This window comes from Dromaius novaehollandiae, chromosome 2, assembly GCF_036370855.1.
Source record: "Dromaius novaehollandiae isolate bDroNov1 chromosome 2, bDroNov1.hap1, whole genome shotgun sequence".
Taxonomy (NCBI): Eukaryota; Metazoa; Chordata; class Aves; order Casuariiformes; family Dromaiidae; genus Dromaius; species Dromaius novaehollandiae.
Genome location: NC_088099.1, coordinates 47,061,448 through 47,085,570, shown reverse-complemented (window position 1 = coordinate 47,085,570; position 24,123 = coordinate 47,061,448). Strand labels below are relative to the sequence as shown.

At 36.0% G+C, this 24,123-nt stretch overlaps 1 protein-coding gene across 1 annotated transcript in view; it reads left to right on the top strand.

Moving 5' to 3' along the window:
• SDHAF3 (succinate dehydrogenase complex assembly factor 3) overlaps window positions 1-20,097 on the top strand; it is a 32,759-nt gene extending 12,662 nt beyond the window's left edge. Inside the window, exon 2 of the mRNA XM_026099470.2 lies at window positions 19,343-20,097. Coding sequence (XP_025955255.2) covers window positions 19,343-19,558 — 216 coding nt within the window. The 3' untranslated portion in view covers window positions 19,559-20,097. The remainder of the gene's footprint in view (window positions 1-19,342) is intronic.
• Window positions 20,098-24,123: the final 4,026 nt, after the last annotated feature.

The window sequence follows — 24,123 nt, the reverse complement described above, 5'->3', positions numbered from 1 at the left end:
TATCCCCAAATTAACTGATGAAGGAAAATATTTGTGGTAAACCTTGTTTCTCAGAAACATTGGTGACAGTTTACCTTGTATTGTCTTTGTTTTTCTTGATAAGAATATATAAAGATAAGAATATACCTGCACTATAAAATATTAAATAGATATCTTTTAAAATTGAGCTGCTTAAAGTGTTGTTTGGTTTTCTGCTGGCACACTGAACCCAGGGTAGTGCAAATGGTAGAATAAGCTGATTTTGTTCTTCAGCATTTTCTGATAGCTGTGTCGATCAGTATTTTAGCTGAATAGCTGATGACTGTTCGTGAAATTCCTGCCAGCCTACGTCTCAGCCTGTTGAGGTCCCTCTGAATGGCAGCACAACCCTCTGGTATATCTGTTGCTCCTCCCAGTTTTGTACCATATGCAAATTTGCTGGAGGTACATTTGGTCCCATCATCCGGATCATTAATGAAGATGTTAAACAGCCTTGGCCCCAGTGTCAGCCCCTGAGGGACACCACTGGTGACTGGCCCCCAGCTGGACTTTGTGCTGCTGATCACCACCCTCTGAGTCTGGCAGTTCAGCTGTTTTTCGGTCAACCTCTCTGTCTACTTATCTAGCCCGCATTTCATCAGTGTGTCTGGGGACTTTATGGGAGACAGTGTTAAAAAGCCTTCCTAAAGTCAATGTAAACAATGTAAACATCCGCTACTCTCCCCTCATCCACCAAGGCAGTCATCTCATCATAGAAGACTATCAGGTTGAGATTTGAGTTTTTTATTGGTGTTTGTTTAATAATTACTTAACCAATTACCTGTTTATTAATAACAAAGGGTAACATGAAGTTGTTCAGGGTTATGGACCTTGCTTCTATATTCACCTAAGTTTTTTCCTAAGGAGTTTTCTATTCTGCATTTTGTTCTATTCCTGTCAGTTTTTCACAAACAAGCTTTTCTGACTTTGATGTTGCAACAAGCTTGCCTCTCTTTTCAAAGATATTTCCTATAGCATTATCTAATGTCAACTATTCAGTGATAAGTGGTTAACACTGAATTTTCTCGATGTTAATTATTTCCTTCCCTCTAGGATTTTTGTGTGTGTGTGTGTGTGTGTATATATATATAGACAGACACATATATGTACACACACTGTACATGTATGGTATATTTTGAGAGCTTGGTACCCAGTTACTACTTTTGCTGTTTAGTGTATATGACTTTAAGCAAAGACTGTTGAAATCATAAGGAGATTTCAGTGAGCTCTTCTAAAGTTGTAGATGTGCCTGATTATCTTCTCAATGGACAGTAGTAGCATTGTGTTGCCTCCTGTATGTAGGTATTTCAGAATATTTTTTAGGCCATCTAATTGGTAGGGTCAGTCACAACAAAAATTGAAAATGATGATCTTATTTTGCTGAATTTATTATGGCAGAGCTGTCCATCATTGAGAAAGTTGTTAATCCTTTAGGTTGGAAGATGGCCAGTTGAGTGGCGATGCCAATAGACAGGTTGTGAGTGAATTCTAAAGCAGCAGAATGAAGCATAACAAATGTTGGCTGTCTGGACTATTCAATAGTTCCTGGAGGAAACTGAGCTTCACTTTTAGGTTAGTAAGAAGGAGAACAGTCTGTTGAAATTGCTGTACTTTTAGTACAAAGTATATTGGACAAAATAATCAAATTTCTAATATGCCGCAGCCTTTAACAACGACTGGCGTAACTGCAGAAGTATGGAGGGGTTTGTTAAATGCTTTATAGTTTTCTTGCTGTTCATTTTGGCTTTGATACATTGATATACACCAAACTTTCAAATTCCTTTACTGAAAGTATGTTTCACTTCAGAATGACTGGTCTTTTTGAAGACCACCTAGTACTTTTTGAAACAATACCCTAATAGAGCAACAAGCTTGAGAAATTCCATGGTCACATTGTCATTTGTACTTGGAAGGTATTTCTTCTGTTTGTAAAGTAAACACATGGTGTGTAAGGAATACCGGTATGGTACTCATTTTATTGCCAGGCAGAATCAAAAATTTTCATGTAGGAGAGAAATTTGTATCTTGTTTAAGAAGTGAATAAATACATTTTTGTTGTATTCAGTACAACACAGTTTTAGACAGTAGCTTTTATGTAAACTATTCACAAGTATCACAGATTTATCTGACTGGAAGCTAGACAGACCAGGAAAGATGAGGAAAATGGGAAAAGAAAAGGGTGGAATTTATAACTGGATGTAAAGTAAGACATTACTGTGCAATAGTAAGGAAGAAAATGGTAAGTATGAATGTGCCCAACAATATCTAGATATTGTTTACCTCAGTAAGAAGCATGGAAAGTTTGCTGTAAGTGTTGTTCAGCTCCTTTACATCCAAATATGGAGGCAAACTTATACTGTATACATACCGGAGTATTTGATTAAGAGATAGGAGGCCAAATTTTACAGGTGAAGAACCTAAGCATTTACCTATTTGCATCAAACCAAGCCTTTGTATTAATTCTGCTTTTGATACCACTTTCTAAAGCATTGTGCATAATATTCTAAAAAATTGATTAATCGTGAATTTTGTAGACCCAAATATATTGATATCTGAACGGAAAGCATGATAACATATTGCTAAATCCGTATTCCTTTCAGAACACGTACTATGTTGTAGGGGCCTGTCTGCCACCCAGTCTTTGTAGGCTAAGTGATAAATTTTTAGAAAGAACTGTCCTGATGAGAAACACTGTACCTCGTGCATATAAGATTTTTTTTTTTTAAAAAAAGCAATATATGAAATAAACATTTGAGTTGGGAATGTACCTGTTGCAGAGTCTAGTGAAATCTGTTAATTAGACTGTTTGGCCTCAGCACTGTCATTCTACAGCTTTATCTGTAAGTTAAATTAAATGCGCCTGGGCTTGTTTTACAGCTGGCAATGGAACAGCCCAAGTCCATGCTATTAAACTCTCCAAAACAGGGTGGCCACATCCAAATCACCTGTTGGGAGTGGTCCCTGATCCATGCCAACTTGCAGATTGTGCCTGAGGATTGCTGAGAGGAGAGTGCTAGTTAGCATTAATCAAAAACTGTGCCAAGGATCATTGTAACAAATTAACAGGGTGGATGATTGAGGTCTGGTACCTGGAAACATTCCCTGGCACTGTTTTAAATTAGTAATGTAGACAGAACTCTGACTCCTCTGCTGTCAAATGACAGTGCTCTTTTACTGCTAGATTCTCTTTCTCTCTTATGTTATCAGATTCTCATCAACCACCAGTTTTATATAACTTTCTCTAAATCAGGAGTTGTTGTCTTTGGAATCTGTGTGCAGATTGGAAGGGTGTTCGGAAACACAAATTTCACAAGTTCTGAATTCTCTAATGTTATCCCGTCTCTGATCTGATAAAAGTATAGCCTATAGCTTTTTTTCCTTAGGAAATAGGGTCTCAAAGCTGGGCGGTAATATCCATACAGAAGCAATTCTGAATATTCTACTCTGAAGAGGTGGAAAGTATTTTCCTGAAAGAAAAATAAAGCAGGAAAAGATTGCTGCCTTCTTAGCCAGGAAGGATTGCCAGACACTTAGCTCTCTGCTACATGTATCCTAGATCTGAAAAATCTGTTACTTACTTACACTTTCTAAATGTTGAATGATGATAATCTATTACTAATCTCTTAAGTATGTGAACTGACCAATTATAAATTTCACTTTAAAAGCGGTAAAGTTGGTTTTATACATTTGCCTTAGGAAAAAAGAATTGTTTGTTATGGTATGATATATTTGGTATTGCAACATTTAAAGAAAAAATAAATCTTAATTTCTCCCGGTATTCTTCAAAGGATAATACAAGTTTTTGTCTGTAACCTGAGATTTGCATTTACAATGTTTTTACTTGAGATAGTTAACTTGGACAAGTCTTGGCTTTTTAGCTACTAGATTAATAAAGTAGAATCGTAGAAAAACTTACATTGGAAGGGACCTCTGGAGGTCATCTAGGCCAGGCCCCTACACAGAGCAGAGCAATCTTAGATCAGGTTGTACAGGGTGTTGTCTCACCAAGTTCTGAATATCTCCAAGGATGGAGACTCCACGAGCTTTCTGGTCAGCCAGTTTCAATATTTGATCACCCTGATGGTGGGGTGGTGGTGGCAGAACCCTAGTATCCAATACCATTTTTCCCTCCCACAACTTATGTATGTTGCCTCATGTCCTATCCCTCGTGCGTCCAAGAAGAGTCTGTTTCCACCAAACTACCCAGCCTTCTCAGCCTCTCCTTGTGCATCGTGTGCCTCAGTCTCCTAATCAGACGAGGTGGCCCTCCATTGGGCTCTCTACAGTATGTCAATGTCTCTCTTTTTGTACCGGGGAGCCAAAACTGCTCTAATCAGTGCCAAAAAAAGGAGAATAATCGCCTTTCTTGACCTGCTGGCCACAGTCTTGCAGCTCAGGATGCAGCTGCAAGCACACACGGCTGCCCTGTGCTCAGCCTGTCCAGCAGCACCCCCAGTTCTTGCCTGCAAAGCTGCTTTCTGGCCGGCCGGCCGCCCTGTACCGCTGCAGGGGTCATTCCAGCCCAGGCGCACGGCTTTGCGTGTGCCTTTGCTGAACTCCATGAGGTCCCACTGGGCCTGTTTCTCCATCCTGCAGAGAGGTCCTGCTGAGATCCAGCCTCCAGCGTTACCAGCTGCTCCCCCAATCTGGCATCAGCAGTGATGCTGTTTTAGCCTACTTTTAAAGAAGTAGTTTCCTTTGGGGGGGAGAAATAAAAGGTAGTTGCATTACTTTTAATTAAGAGATCATGATATGTTCATTTTCTTGAATGATCTGTATTTTTCTGTCCTTGTGTGATATTAAATGTACCGTAAATACCATATTGAATACGGCTCTGCCTCTCTGCCAGCAGAGGCCTGAACACTGAAAATTTGTTTCTTTTTGGTTTTGATTTATTTTTCTGCATGAGATTTTAAGGATTTACCTCATTAATAAAATCTGGTAAGGCTTTAGAAAGTGTCTAAAAAGTTGCTTTGTTTTCCAGAACTTTTTTTTTTAATTCATTTTTGAAAGGTGCTAGACAGTATTTAACATAACTGATGGAAAAACCTTCATGGCAGTTAGCAGTAGCTTAGAAACCCATATGATACTGATTGTGAATGCTGTCTACATTATTATTAAATTGTATTGTTTTTTTCATGTGTTGTTTGTGCATTTATTTGCACAAATATACACTATTAATATGTAATAACAAGTATAGGTAGGAATAAATTAAGCAAGCAAGTCTGTGTAGATTTTTCTTTTGAAAATCAATTCCATGGTATCAAAAAGATTTGGCTCCTGATAATGTCTTTCACATCATTAGTTTTAGGATGCATTAGCTAAATTGATATCTAATAGTGCTTCACCTGAATTTATTTAGTAGTCTAGTAGAAAACATACAACAAGGTGTAATGGATTTAATTGCAGTATGAATGAGCACTTTAAATTTGTTTTATTTGGTTTGTCTTTTTTTTCCACCTTCAAATGTTCTCATTCTCTTCTGTTAGCTGAAGTTCTCATGACCCCTTGTACTATTTAGCATATTCCATTTGTTGATTAAAGCTTTCCGGCCAGTGATGTATTACTGGCACACGTTACTATGTTACTTGCCAAAGGTCTCCTTTTTCCTGAGTAATGTGACTTTTTTGTTTGTTTTCACTTGTGATTAGATTGCTTGTAGGCAGCATTTTTGAGGGAAGATAGGATCGTAAAGATCTTTCAAAAAGGTATAATTTTGACAGTAATAGTGGTAGAACTTTGCCAAGGAAATTCTACACCCACCTGATGAAATAAAATTACTGCATTTGGTTCTGGAAAAGAAGAGATTTTGCAAACCCATTGAATTTTAAAGCTGCTGATATAGTGGCTATAACAAGCAGTTCATCAAAGATGAAGAGATCTGTTTTGTATTTTTCTCATAAATAAATGCTGTAGAATACAAATGATCCCATTGCTTTTCTGCCCCCCCAAAACTGGAAAAAAGATGCACAAGGATGTACATACAAGCATTTATATTAGCATTATAGAGATTTTGCATTCCTATAGTTTAAGTCATCTTTAATGGAATAAAATGTTTGGCATTCTGTACTTCCTTTCAAACTTAGGAGTGCTTGAAGCAGATCTCTAAGTAAAAATGAACCCCAGAGATTGAAGTCATGCTTGATGGTTCTCTGCGGTTGAAATTCAGAAATTATGTACTCATTAACAATGCTCCCCAAATAAATCTGTGATACATAATCTGTTAAACTGAAATGAAAAAATATCCTTAAAAGATGTGTTGTCATTGGTTCTTCCATCTGTTGTTATCTGTCTTAAAGTTTATTTTAGGAGAGTTTGGTACATTTTTGATTGGATGATAGAATGGCAAATCTTGCTGACTGGGACTGCATTGCTCTAACGATGTAATTTGATTTCTGATACATTGCTGAATTTCAGTTAAAGAAAGATAAACAGTTGTGTAAAAGTAAAGATAACAATTGGTCTTTTAATGTCTATTTTTCATATTGATGTTCTGTCTTGGTTTCAATGTTTTCTTGTTTTAAGGAAATTAAAAATTCATGTTAAGAGATGTTATGTTTTGACATAGACAAGTTATATTTTGTTTTGTTTTCTAGGGCAGCAGACAATAGTACACGATAGTCCTTTGCTGTAATAGCGAGTGTGTTTTTCTCGTTAGCTGTCTAGGCCTAACTCTATAGTGCATCCTGTGTCTAAATTAAAAAAATAGTAGCCTAATTGGGAGTTTATCTTAAGTAGTTAGCTCTAAAAGTCATCCTATTGAGTGGAGATTGAGACAGGAGGTCAATGTGACATGTGCTTCTTGACAGGTGTACAAAAGGCTTTCTTTTCCTTGATTAGCAAGCAAAAAACTTTAAGATGTATAAAAAAACAACATAAAACTGGAATTATTTTTAAAACAGCATTGAATTGTTTCAGTTCAACAAGTTCAAAGTTGTTTTGAAGCCATGTAAATACAAGTCAAGGTAATTCTTTAAAGTTGAAAAGTCTTGAAATACAAATGAGACCTCTTGGACAGTTTTAATATTCTCTGACCAGTAGAAACCCTGAGGCAACCTATTTATTCACGTCATCAGTGGATGACAAGTAGAGATTTTTACAGAGTTTATGATGCAGTCAGTGTGAAAAATCTTCCTCTCCTGATCATCATGTACAATAGAGAAAAGGATGTGTTTACTAGTAAGTATAAAAAAATGCAGCCGTTTGTCATTCATTCATGCTAATGATAAATGTATCGCTGTATTTGGGCGGAGAAAGAATCTGAATGGATGCAGATCCAATAAAATGGTATCATGTAACTCAGAGTAAAGATAGTTTATCTCTGGATTATTTGAAGTAAAAGTATAATATGCTGCACTCTCCATTTTGATCTGTTCTGTACAGATTGCTTCTACTCCAAGTGTTAATCCTTTACCCAAAGCTAAAGAACGCAATACTCAGCTGTCAAACAACCTTGGAAGCTGGCAGCAAGAGGGTAGAACTAAGCTAGTTTGACCAATCTTAACATTGCATATTTGATTTTCTGAAAAGTTTCTTTGAAATTTTCCTGACTCCTGTGTTTTCACATTCTTTTAAGGACGCTCTGCTTTAAATTATTCCTATAAATTTTTATTCCAGTTTAATACATATGCTTGCTTGGTAGCTGACAGTTTTTGGTAGCACAGAGAATAAGGAGAAATACCAAGTGTGTGAAAGTGTTTAGGAAGGTAAATAAGCAGTCTGGATATTTTTTTCAAGATGTCTTAAGTTTTTGTTAATTGAGTGCACATTTCAGAGTGAAGTAAATACCATTCTAAACTGTTTGGCTGGCTTGATTTCTCTCCCTGTCTTACTTCCGTAGTCTGTTTTTCTTCTCACTTGATAATTCAAAGCAAAATTACTTTTACCATGGGGAAAAAATGGTAGCAGAAACACAATGAAGAAGTAGAACAAGATTTAGATGAGTTCATTTTGAAGTATATGTTGTGTAGAGATAATGGAGCAACAGGTTGCTCAGGCTTGAGTTTTATATGTATTTGATCTCCACAAGAAGAGTACAAAATATTTTATGGTGTTTTTCAGAAGTACTTTCAAATTGGTTAGCTCTTGAGTACTTTACTGAATTTTGAAACTTGTTCAGCATGCCAGTGAATCTTCCTTTTTCTTTCTGTACTTAATACTTCCAGACTTCTACATTTCTGTGACAGCCCAGCTCATATTTGCTGTAATGTGACAAGTGCTATAAAAGTCCTATTAAATATCAGAGCCATTGGCTAGAAGGGCATATGCATAGTGATTTGTAGAAAATTAAGAGGCTTTCGGTCTTTTCCGGTTTGGGGACTTGCACAGTCAGTAGAGATGCAGACTCCTTTGTAGCAACTCTTAAATGTGTGAACGATACGTTTGTTTCCTTCAGTTATCTTCTGTTGATGTTTCTGAGGTAGTTCAGAGATTGCATTGAGATCTGCAGACTAAGTTAAAAAAAAAAAAAACACTGGCTTGATACACAATGCAGACTTTAAATTTTCTTGCAGTTTCTTGAAATCAAAAAATGTGGAACTGTGTTAGAATTATGTTTAGAATAGGGAATTTTCATTTTGCTGATCCTTTTTGGTCAGCACCATTATCTAAGGAAGCTTTCTGGCTGCTGCTATGTTATATCACAATATGTTAGGAAAATAAAATGGTGCAAGGAACCTTCTACTGTAATTTTGAGGGCAACAAAACTAAAAAAAAAAAAAAAAAAAAGGGAAACACTGATTTCTTCTCTTATTCTTTGAAAGATGTAGAATACTTTTTAAACAGTGTTATTAATTTTATTTGACAGAGGTAAGATCATATATATACAAAATGTATTTCTGGTCTAAAATTTCTATGTCATTTAGCATCTTGTGCTGCTCAGTGACAAACATTTTTGAGGAATTTGCCCTGGGTCTAACACAAATACTAATTATTTAGTCTTTTTGTCTTCATAAAGTACTGTGAAGTTACTGTTTATTGCAATAATAAACCTGCTTTGTAGGGAGTTTACAAATATAATTTGTTTTCCACAGTGGATGTGTTACCAGAGGGACCAAGGTGAGACTGGCAGAGGAAGTCAGGCTTTGGTACAGATGTTGACCCAGTATTTTCTGTTGCCAAATCTGCTTTCCTAAATTACTACAGGAAGGAATTCCATTTACTGTATTAGAGCAGAGAGTGTAGAACATGTTCAGTTAAAACTAGGGAAGTTTCTGTCACAATGGACGGGTCTGACTTCTAGACTGATGACCTTCTGGTTTGTTAATTAAATATCGCCTATGTTTTTTACCTAATTAATTCAAAAACATTTCTTCTACAGATCTATTAAGTTAAAATACAAAGTATGCTCAGCAGAAAAAAATGTTATTTGTGGTGTCACTGACACCAATGTGAGATGCGTATTTGCAGATTAAATTTTTATTTAGACTTAAGATTTTCTACTGTACTGTATTACTTTAAGCTTTTGTAAGATATAGGAATATGAGCAGTGGAAAAATAAGAATACAGAGTAGTCTCTTTTTGGATGAATGTGTGTTTTGAAGAGCTTCATTGGATAGAACTGAGTAGAAGAACGCGCATGGAAGGTCTTTAAGTGTCATCATGTGGAATATGTAATCTTTTCCATGTTCTTGGTTATTATGTAGCAGTCTGGAAATGAATGTGGTTGTCTTGGAAACAGGTTTTATTTTCCTTCTGCAAATACCTAGATGTAAAATCATTGTCTTCCTTGAAAATCTGGAAGAAATACTTCCTGAAAGAAAAAAACATAAATTTAAGCTGTTTTTCCTTTATTTAAAGAATAGATACAGAAGACTATAAATGAGGTTGGCATTGCATGCTTTAATTATAGTTGTGTGATTATGTTGATAAAATAGTCTTTAGGTTCTTTTTACATAAAATGTCTATAATTAGTGTTTATATTTGTCTAGGAATCTTCTGCAGGAAAGCACTTTGCCAAGATTTTCAGGCTTACTATTTAAATAGAAAATATTACACTACACTGTAACTGATGTATTGAACAAGTATCAATTCATTTTTAGGAATGAAACTATTGCTTCAAGTCTTTTCCCTTGCCCTGCTTTAAATTAACAGAATGTGATAAAACCTTGTATTTTGCCTGAGATTGCAGCATAGTATTTGCCAGACAAAACATCAGGAGTAGACGAAAGTGTGCAGGACAGCTTTTATATTAGCCAAAGAGCTGCTATATACAGTACAGAATATCAAAGCAAGTTAGAAACGAGTCAAGAAATGATCATCTTTTTTTATTAGGATTTGTATAAAAATATGAAACGATGTTCTTGTAAGAAGTTAAATAAGTTTTCTGGTCTGTTGCATGTTTGTCTACTCACAGAAGTTCTAGTATTTGTTATTAGCAACAGTGTAATTTCATCATCATTTTTACAGACACAGAAAATTATTCAGCCTAGACCTTTGTTTTGTTTGTAACTGTATTAACTTCAATGGGTTTTTAATGTGTTTCTCTTCAAATATTTTTGTCTCCAGTACCAATTTAAAAGCCTCTCAAACACACTGATGCCTACTTTGGAGAAGGACTTTTTCTTTCTTTCATAAAAGTAGTCTTTTTAGGAGGAGTTCACAATTTGAATTATATGACATGTCCAAGGAAAGAGGACCATCATGTGATTTGCTCAAGCCTTTGGAAGCCATTTGCAAGACCATCTCTCTCATCCTACCTCCTATCTGTTAATCTACCCCATTTCTGATACTGTATCTACATTTCAGATTATGACCTGTCATTTCAGGACTTAATGGATGACTTTCTTTTTTTCTAAATGTTGTCATTCCTTCAAATATTTTCCCATTTTTTCTTTCTCTTTCACTAAAACTGGAGCTCAAGCTTTCTCTTTAAGGCCAAATATGAAGCTTATTAACATAAGTGGAAAGGATCTTAAAAACTATGGCTGTTATCAGATGAAGCAAAAAGCTTTTAGTGACCTAGATCTTGGCCCTGATGTACAATATTGACGTAAGTATTGTGCATCCAGAAAGAGATGATTAATCACAGCTTGTTTTTCCACAAATGACAGTAAAGTCACTCTGATATATTGTACTACTGTTGTGCTCTGTTCTTTACTTAATAGGATTGATATATGTTTACTTTGATGGTCAGGCCACAGACTTTCCAACTTTACCTCAAATTATGATCTCATAAGTCTTGCATGAAAAAAGGGCATTAAAATAACATATTATTGAAGCTATAAACAAAACTGAGTTGATCCTTCAGCTTTTTCACATTCCTCTAAATAAATGTCATTCCTTCCAGTTTAACAATATTAGTAAACGGTGCTCAAAAAAAGTAGTCCATTTATACCTTCCTGATCAAATAATAATTCTCTATGGTGATTACTAAGTATTACCTAATTATATTCTGTGGCTTCATTTTAGCTAAACAATTTCTCATTCTCCCCTCCTAAACTGCAAACGAGCAAACAACCAAAAAAAAAATCCTTATATGGTAAGAGTTATGTATAGTTACAGTTATGTATAGTTACAGTATGTGCATCACTAGCCTGAAGTTTTGGTTAGTATCACATATTACAGTATCCTATCTGAATCACTTGGGAAAACATGATATTATTACAGTTCTGATGCCTTTTCCTTTCAGATCAACTTTTAGAAAACTTTGAAATTTTCTGGTTGTTCCTGTTCTTTACAACCCAGTAACTTCATCCTGGAGATTTGTTTTAGCCTTTTGTATTTTAATTAAAAACGGTGACATGGTCTTCAATCCTCAGAAATTAAAACCCCATGAAATTCAAAGTTTTCTAAGGATAGAAAGGGAACTGGAACTTTTTTCTTCTTTTTTTTCATCCTGTGCTTTGGTTCAGGATGCTGCTGAGTCTGACTTCAGCAGAGTTACCCAAAAATCCTACAAACGCTGGGGCAGGGATTACAGATTCGTTCATGGAGTAATGGTATTTTGTTGCTCCTTTAACTGAGAATGAGATTCACTTCACCATCTAAAAGTGCAAAAGTTGCTTGAAGCCGGTCATCTATAGCCAGTGAGAGATTTAGATGCTTTTGCAATGATGAGACCCACATCTCCAGAGGACAGTTTATCCCATCATCACATCATGTTTAAGACATAGAAGTTTCTCTCTGTCACTCAGCATAAAGACAACTTAGGTCTCGATCTTCAATTTGACAAATATCTTTTAGATTTAGACAATCCCATCCCAAATGGTACAATATCCCCTTGGCTTAAAACAGTCTCTACAAATCCCTTCTTCTAACAATCAACTAGAATACAACACAGCTTATCCAAGTTGCTCTTCACACTACTTGTTTTAAAGCTTTGCATTAATTCCAATGTGGTATCTTAGAATAGGTAGGATTTTATTTAACGTGTTATTTTTCTTTTGGGGTAAGAAATGTAATCCGTAATGAGATAGATTCTGTGGTGTGATACACCCCTAGTCCACACCCGTGGCCTTGAAGGGGGCATAAAGAACTACTTTGGCCTCTGGCAAATCATGTAATTTTTATACCTTTTGTGTTTTCCATTTATGCCTACAAGAATTCCTTTGCATGCTGCTCTGCTTTGCCCATTTTTCCTTTACTTTCTGGAGCACCACTGTACTGGCTATCTCAGCAGCGGGGCAAGGACAGGCGGCCGTGGGTTAGCTACTCTGCTTTATCCCCAGGCTGTGCTTTTTCCCTGTGGCGATTCCCTCTGTGTGATTCCTGTTTTTACTCTTACTTGTATGTGCTTAAATTTGCAGCTTAACATACTTATAACTAGTCATATAATCTACTCACCCCCCCTCCCCCTTTTTTTAAAGTGTTCATGTTTTTATATCTAGCAAACCTCTGAATAAAACTTACCTATTGAATATGTTAAACTCTGAGTTCTTTTTAGATGAACTCTTTATTATGAACAAAAAATATCAAGAATGGCTGAAACTTCAATGTAAAAGAAACGGCAGGTTTTTTCTGAGCATGACTGATGAGAGTACGTTTTATTCCTTATGTCTAAGAGCTGTCTGAAGGTGATAAATAGATTTCAGAACAGCAGCATTTATTGCTGTCCGTGGAATGGAAATAAATTATAAAGCAAAACAGCAATCAACCATATAAAGCTTTTTTTTAATAAAGGCAGAAATTTTGGCCAAAAAAAAGAGAGTATTCTTAAGTTCCCTTTTCATGCAGGGATACTAAATGTTGCCACAGTCTTATGAAATGCATCACCTGCTCAAATAGAAAATACTGGCTGAGCCCAGAGTTTATAAGCCAAGAACACTCGGGACAAACATATGTACATTTTATACTCTTATATTTTAATGGTTGTTTAGGAGATGCCTATGAAAGTTAGTCTGGCTGAAAAGCTGCAGTTAACTCGATTGTCATCAATAGTTATCCAGTCAAGAAAACGTAAAGAAAACTATTGGTTTCTATCAAAAATAAACTTATCACTTCTATTTTTTCTTGTGTAAAGATTTATAGCTTAACCGTGTTTTTATGAAGATCGGCTTGTTCCTAATACTTTGTTATTAATGGGACAAGATCCATTTTTAAGGCATTATTTTTGACTTAGAATGTAAATGTTACCTATTGCATTAGAACTGGAACACTTGGACAAAACGTTTGGTCTCATACGAATTGGATGTCAGTGTTCAGATCAGTGTAAAATCCTGTAACACTTTCAGAAAGATTAGAGCATAATTTTTGAGAGATTTCCCTCTTTTGCTCATGCTGGAGTCAATAATTTTTTTTCGAAAGCACTCAGCATTAACCACTTACTCCCAAGTTTTTCCGTGCTTGGATGTGTATTGGATACCTCAGAATGAGATTCATATCTTCATGCTTTGTCACAACAAATACTGTTTTATGTTTCCACATACAAAACTCTGGTAATGCAAGCCATATGTCATTATCTGGTATCATTCAGATAAGATTTGATGAGTATTTTCAAAAAGCAGGAGGAAGGCTTACTCACCACTCTTTATATTATTGTTAATTGCTATTAAATGATCTTGGTGTGTTCTTTACACAAACAAAGATGTCTTGAAATTGTCTAATAATACATTGTTCATGCTAGAGAATACGTGACTTCAGACAGCTGTTTGTTCACATTAGGTGACTTATTTGACTGAGTAATTGTATTTTATACATTTCTTTTACTAAGCTGTTTTAAGTGTTTTTTTTTTAAGGGTGGTATGTAGGTTGTTATGGTTTAATGTGTACACAAGTGTATGAAAATATACTTTGAAATAGTGCATTAAGCTGAGCTAGAGTGGTGTCAGAACTTTGCTGGGTGTACTATTACATTTCTGGATACATATACAGCTTCAGGTAAAATACATGCACCTGCTTTGGTATTTCGTGAGGTATATTTCCCACCTAAAAATCACTTCTATAAAGATTTCATCTTTTACTGATACTTAAGTTGTTTAACGAGCAAAATAGTCTTGTAGTAAAAAGTACAGTAAATCAGTTACAGAATTCTGGTTGAACATACATATAATAAAAATACGTTCAACCTATGTCTGCAAAATAATAACACTAGGTTGTTCGTTGCTGGGCTGTTTGGTGTCATTATTGCTTCATGCTACAGTCCTAGCTGCATGTGTTTGATTTTGCTCCTTGTAACAGAACAAGAATTTGAAATGTTGCCATCTTAAGTTAACTTGCAGTGACCGGTGAGGGTGGCCTGCCGAGCCACACATGTTTTTTCGTATCACCCTCAGAAAATCAGTTTAAAAGAATTTTCCTTTTGATCACGTTTTTCAGGCCCTGACTGTGCCCTGTTTATTTAACATCTTGAATAGCAACTCCTAATCAGGCCCCAAAAATGTTGTTGCTTGATCAGTGTTATCGTTAATTGACTTGAAGTGAAGGTGGTCTTTTGGAATAAATGAATATATTGGCTTTATACTTTTAATTGTTTATAACTTAGGAAATGATAATTTTAGACTTTTTTCCTTAAAAAAAAATCTGTCAACAAAGCAAATCATGCAGGTATTTATTGTGAATAGACGTAATCATTCTGACTTTTTCTATCTAAATGAATCAAAGTCTTTTAGCAAAAAATTTTTGAGTGAATAAAATGTAACATTCTGCATGTTAAACCTTCCTTTGAGGAGGACCTCAAAGAAAATAGAGGTGATTGCCATTCTTCCCAGTGCAAGTGGGCTCTTAAGTTTCCCGTAGAATTTATTTCCAGCATTAGTAAAGCAGTGGCCTGTCAGCATTTACTGGACAAGACAGCAGTTGGCACACTTGGCAGTTAGGGAACGCGGGTTTTGCCTGCAGGTTTTCTTATTTGTTCTTCATCCGTTCTAAACTTTGAAAACAACAAACACCCTTTCTGTGGTGCCTGGTATTTTAAAACCTCAAATGCCCGTCACCCATGCCCATACTCTGTTAATAAACTCATGCATTCTGCAAATGGTTGTGAACTGGAGAGCAGAGGAAAACTGTGTATTTGCTTCAGTTAACTTATTTGAAATAACAGTATGAATTTATCAAAGAACAGCAATGTATTAAACACTTAAATATCCCAAGTTTTGTTAGTTCCTGAATTGGCTTTGTTGGCAAAGAAAATGATATGCTACGTATTTATTCTTTTCTCTAGTATTCTTGTAAATGCTGAAATGCATTTTCATTGGCATGTCACTGCTTCCTGGTAAAATGGGGTGAGAATGTTCCATTTTCTGTCAGGAGCCGATCAAAAAGTAGCATTTCTTCAGGGTCCAGCATTGCATTTTTGTTTGCATTACAAATTGATGTGAAACCACAACTATTGAGGTTTTCTGGCATGCACAAAATATTTGTTCAGCTAGGAAATGGATGGGGAAGCAGAGAACCAGTGGTGACATGTTTAGATGGCAGCCGCTTCGGAGTGTTGTGAAGCAGGACAGTTGTCGTAAAGGAGCGAGGAAAAACAGATTATAGTCCATTGCTGTGTGTCCGAATGCAGGAGGTGGTTAGAAATCTTTGCTCCTCTTTGCCAGCATGTAAAAATGTGATTCTTTGATGTTAGGTTTAAAAAAAAAAAAATATTGTGGATTTATTATCAGTAATTCACTTGATATTTTGGGAGTAGATGATCTTAAAGCTAACTACAGGTTTGTGAAATTATAACCTGTCTTTAAAGAGACTTCATATTCTAGTTCATATTCATATTCTAGTTACTTCTAAGTACAATAGCCCACGCCTGCAGCAGTCGCCATGGGGTAGTTCCCGGGCTGGTTACCCTTAACTGTGGGGAGGGCCTTTCTCCTGCTGTGGAATCTGAGCTGCTTGGACATTGCATGGAGCATTTTTCAGGTTCTCCCTGGAGCAGGTATTACACATTTAGTTGGTTCCCTGAATAAATGTTGGGATTTTCACATTGCTGGCTTTCAGTGTTGCTACTGAATTAAACACTGCAGATGTTGCTGTTTGGTATAATGAGAATTTCTTTTTCTTTTCTTTCTTTCTTTTTTTGAAGTTCACAGCTCAAAAATCAGTACTGGTTGGATTGTTCTGTGTAGAAATTGCAGATAAAATGAGACAGAATAGTGCATGTGTAACGTGTCAGTATATTACTCGTCTGCTGAAGACTTCAGAAGTCACATTTGTCCGGCTAACTTCATAAGAAATTCTGTAAATTGCAAAGTTGAAGGCTCTGAATCTGTTATGGTTTTTTTTTTTCCCCCTTCTTGTTACAGTTTGGTCTTTCAGACATCAGGAAAATGCTATATTCAGTTCATCCTGAACCTTGGACTTACTCTACCATAGAGTAATACCATTGGGGCCTAGAATTACTCTAGGGATTGACCGTAGTGTCACTCTTCCTGGATACGTATTTAATGTGAAAATGGAAGAGGTGATATGGGCAAGAATCACAGCGTTAGGAAAACACTTATTATTGTACTATTAGGTAGCTTTAACACAAAGTTCTAGTGCTACAGATATTTTTAATGGAAATGAAGAGCCAATTGAGTTCAGTCAGTATTAATATTTACTTGTGTTTTCCTCCTTCAGCTTTATCTATTTTCTTTAAGCAGCCATAGATTAAGCTTCACAGAAGGACTGGTAAGATCCTTCTGACTTCAGTGAGGTTTGATGTGGTTTGTAAACAATATAATATTTTACTGGTAACAAGCTTAACATAGTTGACTCTGTTCAGTTGAAAATTTGCAGTGGAAATAATACTTATATCTCACTGCTAAAATCCTATGCTTTTCAATCCTCCCTATATTTATCTTTTTATTTAAAAAAATATTACCATGTAACACAGTTATTCAGCACCTTATTTATACAGAATATAGGGGTTTTTATTTTTGATTCAATTTCTTCTATTGTATTCAGAATTGCATTTGAAACTTTAAAGATACCTTTAAAGGATACTTTGCCAAAATAAGAGTGAAGCCTGTATTTGTTCAATAAAAATGCATTTTTGGAATTAATTTGTTAATTGCGGAGTTGCTTTTAAGTTCCTCTTAAGGGAAAATAAAATTTTAGGCTCCCTTCCAACCCACTGTTTAAGTGTATGCTTAACTTTTAAACAACTGAGTAGGTTCACAGACTTGAGTAAGTAAACATACTGTATGGCTTTTGACAAATTCACTTATTATAACATTTTTTTTTAGCAAAATGAGAGCAATATATTGTGAGACATGAGACTGCTGCAGCAGGGAAGTGTTGGGCAGAAGGAACCAGTGAGTGCACAGAAGTCATGTTGATGTGCTTTGACTGCAGCAGTGTCAGTGTTAGCACTGTTAGCTGAATTAAATTTCCAGAACTGCTGTCCTTGCAAAACCTTGAGTGTTGCAATTTAGAGAAATCATAATTGTCAAAGATTGCTCCAAAGTGGTGAGAGAGCAATTTTCAAATTGTGCCCACATTCCTGGTATGACCTGTTGGCCACTTCCATTTCTGGCTTTAAGAAACTTCTGCTTTTATAGTGGCACTCAGTTTGATGCTGATTTAATACATACTGACCATTCTGTCTATCCACTGACCTAAATGCTGTAATTTAAATAAACATGATACAAATCCTTTCTGTTATAAGATTAAAAAGATGTCTGAACAAACTTACCATATGTAAAGATATGTTCAGAACAGTACAAAAAGGTGATTATCCTTTTTTTTTTCCTTCTTTCAGAAATGAGGCTTGCAGTAGGAAGGCATCTGTCTTTGAAGCCCCCCTTTATTCTCCCCTGACTTTTAAATATGCTATCAAATTTCTTCCAAAGCTGACCATGTGGCAGACCTCTCACAGTTACTGAACTCCTTCAGTCCTTGGAAAAATCAGTGGCTAGGTGCAGAAGACTTTATTAGTTCCCAGAAAACCACAGAATGGTTAGGGAGAAGGGCTTTAGGCCATAAAGAGGATAGATAAAGATATTACAGTAAGATTCCTAGGAAATCAGGGCTGGGGTGACATAGGGATTTTGGGAGCGTCCGATATTACTGCGAAGGACATTAGTAAGGATTTATTCACTCATGGGGTAACATCTGGAGATGGCTTGTGTGTGTCCCTTGGAGCTCTGCAAAGGTACATCTTAAGATCAAAGCAAAGCTACCGAAGTAATTTAGCCTGTCCAGAGCGAAGTCAGAAAAGTTATGTTCAGAAGAGCCTGCTAGTCTGTGTGTCTTAAATGAATGCTTAGGATTATTGAAGTCAGCAGGAATGAAGCATGTGCTTAACAACTTTCCTAATCAGAGCTAGAGAGTAAGGGCTTATCAAATTGCATGGTTTAGGGAGTTTAGTTTTATTTATAAAAAATATAATTGCACCAGAAGGCATTCAAGTGATCTGTAGTGGGTGTAGTTTGCTGGACATGGTGTATTGTCAGTACTCAACCTATTAAACAATCAGACTGCAGTGCTGGGTACTGTGTTGTAAATAGCTGTTTTCTGGTACTTTTAGCATAGTCCATTTAGGTTCCTTTTTCTAATACATATCTTCAAGAATAATACTTTTCCAGTTGTCTTAGGTTACAAATTGAATTCTATTGATATTCTACTAGATAAAAACTGAAATATTTTACTAGCTGTATCTACATAAATACATTTGATCTAGAACTAAATTTTGTTTTTCAGTAGTGGTACATGATATGACAAAATTTGCAAGCAAATCTTTACATATGTGATCTGTATTTTTAACTAGCTACTTAAAATTAACAAGAGATATTGGGGATGTCTTTCCTGATAACTTTTCTAATAACTTTCCTTTCTACAGAAGGTGAATATTTTGTATTGATTAATAGACGGTGGTAGAGGGCTGTGAAAGAGTTGGAATAGTGTTAAAAAAGTTGACCTAAATCCTGCTTTTGTCATTTTTGTGACCTTTATTTTCCTTCCTCGTTAGAACTATGCAGCACTGATATGGCAACAAATTAATGAAGACAGACAAAACTCAAGAGAAAAGACTGTGTTTGGAATCCAGCTCACAGAAGAGAAACTTAATGACTTCCGTGATGAACAAATTGGACAGCTGAAGGAACTGATGGATGAGGCTACTAAACCCAATAAGCAATTCACCATTTCTAAGGAGAAAATACAAGATACAAAATACAAGAACTAAAAGGTTTTCCAGTTTGCTTTAACACATACAGAAGTATTTGGAAACTCCTTTTTTCAGTTGTACTAGAATGCATTTTTTGTGGAGTAGTGGGAGATGCTGATGCCATAACTTTTTGTCTGAAACTGTCTCTGGATACCTGGCTCTTTCTGCAAGGATAAATGTTAAAATGTAATAATCATAACAATTTTATGTTAATTGCAACATATTTCCTCCTAATGGAAAGTGGAGACTTGAAGAATTTGGTAAAAGTAAATTGACATTTTAAAAATAGAAAGTTTTTTTTTTTTTAATCTTAGCACCTGTGGCTGGTCATCTGTGTATCATCCTCTATCTTAATGGAAAAGACACAACTCATACTTGTTTTCTGATGTGGATTCAGTAGGCAGAAAACAAAAGTATAATACTAAGAGCATTCATTTGGGTGGAAGGAAACAAGCAGTATTAGAAGACTGTGCTGTTGTTGAAATTGAAAGCTGGTTTTCTTCTTGAGCTTTATTGTGGAATGGGCTTTAAAATAAAAGATATAGTTCACTATTAAATTCCTTGTGAAGGAATCACTGGTTTATGAAGTAAACTCAGGATTTTTTTTCAAAGCTAGACTCTGAGACTGGTTCGTCCAAATCATGTCATTTTTGCAGATAATTCCTATCTAATTTTTTTAATACATTAGTTCATTGTGTCATAGCATCCAAAGGATCCTTAAAAGTGCCATATCACATATTATTCATTGTTTTATACAGACCAGAATTTATAATCTCTTTAATCACAGAAATTACCCTGTTCATTATACTGTATAACAAATATCAGTAATTTATAGGTAATACATTAGGCCTTCATCAGGACAATGTGTGCCTATTGTAATACTCAGTTTGCAGTGTCTAAAAAAGTCCCACTTTTTTATCTGCTAAGAAAAAAACACCCCCACTTTCTGTTTAAAAGACAGCTTTCATTTCATATTTTATGCCTAGTTTTATATTATTAGTTTTGTTCTATTTCTGGACCTCTCACTGTCTGTTACCTATAGAGTGTTCAAGACAACATAATTTCTTTCCTCTTTGGAGATAACAGCTTTGACAAGTAAGTACATTTCCATGTGTCTCGGGTTGTAACAACATGCTGTTTGCCAAAGCTGCGTTCTTGGATCCTAATTCAGAGCAATTTGGGGAGCAGCCTGCTTCTGTCTCTCTTGCTTTCCTCGCCTCCCCAGTTCTGAAGCCTTTCCTAGGATTTTAGGTTGCAGGTTGCTCATTTCTATTAAAAGTTCACTTGTCAGCCTTCTGTATAAGGAACACTTAGGATTGCTCTGCGGCATCTTTCTCCAGCAGCACCTGCCTCTGCTGTTTGCATTGTAGTAACATCCTCTAGCCTCAAGGACAAATTGCAGAGTGCTTAGCCCAAATAAGTATAGAAGAGCAGAGACTGTGTCTGCACTGCAGGGCTGGTGTCCACAACGCCTGGCTCCCAGTGCTTCAAGGATGTGGTTGGAGAGAACTGCAGCTCCTTTCTGGCCTGCTATATGCCTGGACCTAGCCCCAGCATCAAGGTGGGAAGCAGATGGGATGTGCATGCAGGAACCTTGAAAAGTGTGTCTGATACTGCCATTCACATGTAATTAGAGATTTTATAGTTGAAAGGCTGTAAAAATCTAATCAAGTTTCACTTCAAAGTTTAGGGCAGAAGGGTCTATTTTGTTGCCCTTCTATGAGTTTTAGAGGAACCGGTAATTTTCCTCACTAGGTCTACACACAGTTTTAATATGAAAAAACAATATCAGGGTGTTAGACAGTTTGTTTCCATCCCTTGATTGCTAATACATGTGTGTCTACTTTCAAGTCAATGTTCAACTGTTTTCAAATTTCTTTCAAATAGTAAAATATAAAGGGCAGTTATTTTTATCAAAACATTTAATGAAACTAGTTAGAGTACTTGTTTATATCTGTCTACTCACATACACACCTAGATAATGCACATTTCTACAGGTTAATTTATAATGAAAAATTGTTATTTGATATGAAAAATTAAGCTTCTAATGAGACCTAAAGTGAGTTGGAGATAAGGGTCAACATCTATACATTCACAACCCCCTTTTTAATAAATCCAAAATCTTCTTTTCTTTATTCCCATGGTAGCCAGTATTTTGTACAGTATTTGTATTCCAGTTGTTTAAAAACAAATCTTACAAATGCCAAAATTCCACGGTAGAGAATGCAATGTCTTTAAAGATTGCTGGCTTTAAAACAGCTAGTAATAATAGGTAAGTCATGCTCTGATCCTAACAGCACTTAAGCAAGTACTTCTCATATGTGGGTGGTCCCACTGGCTCTTTGCAAAGCCAGCTAACTAAAAATCAGCACCACCAAGTATTAGTAAAATTCTTTGATTTATAAGTGCAGCTAATGAAAGAAATGGTCATCTAATATTGTCCACAAAATAGCAAGGGAGTGACAAAATTTTCACAAAAATCTTATCTGTGGTAACACTTGCTGTGATTGCCTGCTGACTGGTGGGATTTTAGAGGGAGTTAGCAATGAACAAAACTTTTAGGTAGCTGAAAAAGCATATGACCAGAAGTCATATCAACAAGCAAACTATTTTCAGAAATCTCCAACTGAAAATTACCACAATTTTGACATGCAAAATACAGTTATACAGCTTTAAAAAGAACAATTGAACATATCAGGAGTCCAGTGTTTTATTACTTTCCTGATGTGTAAGTCTTATTGTAATGTGATATTCATTTACAAATAATGAATAACTTTTCATATCGAAGGTAGAATTTATGAAGGAATTATATTTCTCCACTATTTGGAGTTACTTTAATCTTTTTCAATTATTAGTGGACTTTTTTTTCCCCTATTTTTTCACTTTGGATATATATTTATGAGAGGTTGGTTAATTCTGATGATTCAGTGGCCAAATTTTCATTGGCTTCTAGGTAGTGATATTGGTCAGTTAGAGGAGGAACAATATCATACCTTGCCCTGGCTACTGGAAGTGATTTTAATTTTTACTTTCTATAGCCAAAGTAATAGCAGAGGACCTCACAGGCACTATGTTGTCTGCAAAACATGTCTTAAGGAGGTCTTTTTAAAATATCTGTGGGCAACCCAGTTCCTCATTTTTAGTTTATATTTCCAAGGCATGCCTTAATGGCCTGTATTCCCATTGATACATTCAGTATATGAAACGGGTTGCACAGTTTCTCATGGAGCTACATTGCTGCTTGTTCCCATTTTTTTTCCAATAGTGTGCATTGTGTTTGTTTTTTTAATATTGTTCTGCCTCTTGCTGTTGTCATGGATTTTAGTATTTCTTCTCAGAAACCTTTACAGGGTTTCTTACTGTTTTGAATTTTGCAATGCAATAGCTAATATTCCTTGAACCTATTCTGTATCTGTCAATGGCTTCCAAGATTCCTGAGTGAGCAGTTCCTCTCTACTGGCGAAGGTTGAAAGATTGTTTTTTCAGGAGTTTGTCCAGGTTTGGACCAGAGTTGTGTCCAGTTGCGTGGACACTGGCTTGAGCCAGCTATGATTATTTTGCACCCCAAAAGAAACAAAGATGGATATGCAGGGAAACAAGTAGATCTGTTAGAAGACCGGCTTGGCTAAGCAGGGAGCTCATGACTGAGGTCTGAAGGGAAAAGGCAGTGCACAGGAGGGGAAAAAGCAACAGGCTACAAAGGAGGAGTTTAGAAACGTTGCCTGGGCATACTGCGATGGTGTCAGGAAAGCCAAAACTCAACTGGCGTTGAGATTTGCCGGGGATGTCAAAAGCAGCAAGAACAGCTTTTACTGTAACATTAGCAGTAAAAGGCTGAACAAGAAAAATAAGGGCCTATTGCTGGGTAACCTGTTCTAGTGTTCAACCATCCTCACAGTAAAAAAAAGTTTTTTCTTATGTTTAAATGGGATTTCCTATATTTCAGTTTGTGCCCATTTCAATTATCTGCCTTGGCAATATCTACTTTTCTGGCTGGTTCTCCTCAGGTTGCTGCAACCCTTCAGTGCACTTAAAGGAAGTAACACAACAAAAGTTGTCTTTCTCCTAGATACTTTGTATTTATTTTCAGAAACCACACTAAAAAAAGACCTAAAAATAATTTGTCTTCTAATAACACCTAAACATCTGAGATGTTTTGAACATCTGTCCTGGGAGAGAGGTTTCCTGAAAAAAGGACATAAGGAGACTGCTGAGTTGGCACAGACTGGAAATGCCTGATTTTCCTAGAGAATTTTCAATAGCTGTCCATATGCTGGGTTTGAACCTCTAATTCTAGAGGTGGCAAATGAAAAGCAGCAATGTAAATGAACAGCAATGTAAAATATATACAGCACTGTAAGCAGACATAACTCTGTTGGGGTTTTACCAACAGCAGGATATCACTTAGCTTTGCTGTGGTGGAATAATGTTGCAGAATCTATGGCACAGAAAATCCACTAGCAAGGCCAGAGCAACAGAAATTAGTCATACTCTTCTCTTGTACAGCAGACCCACATCAAAAATTGGATGCTGCAGTCTGGATGCACCGAAGTGGATGTTGGACTGTCTTGGTAGATCCTTTC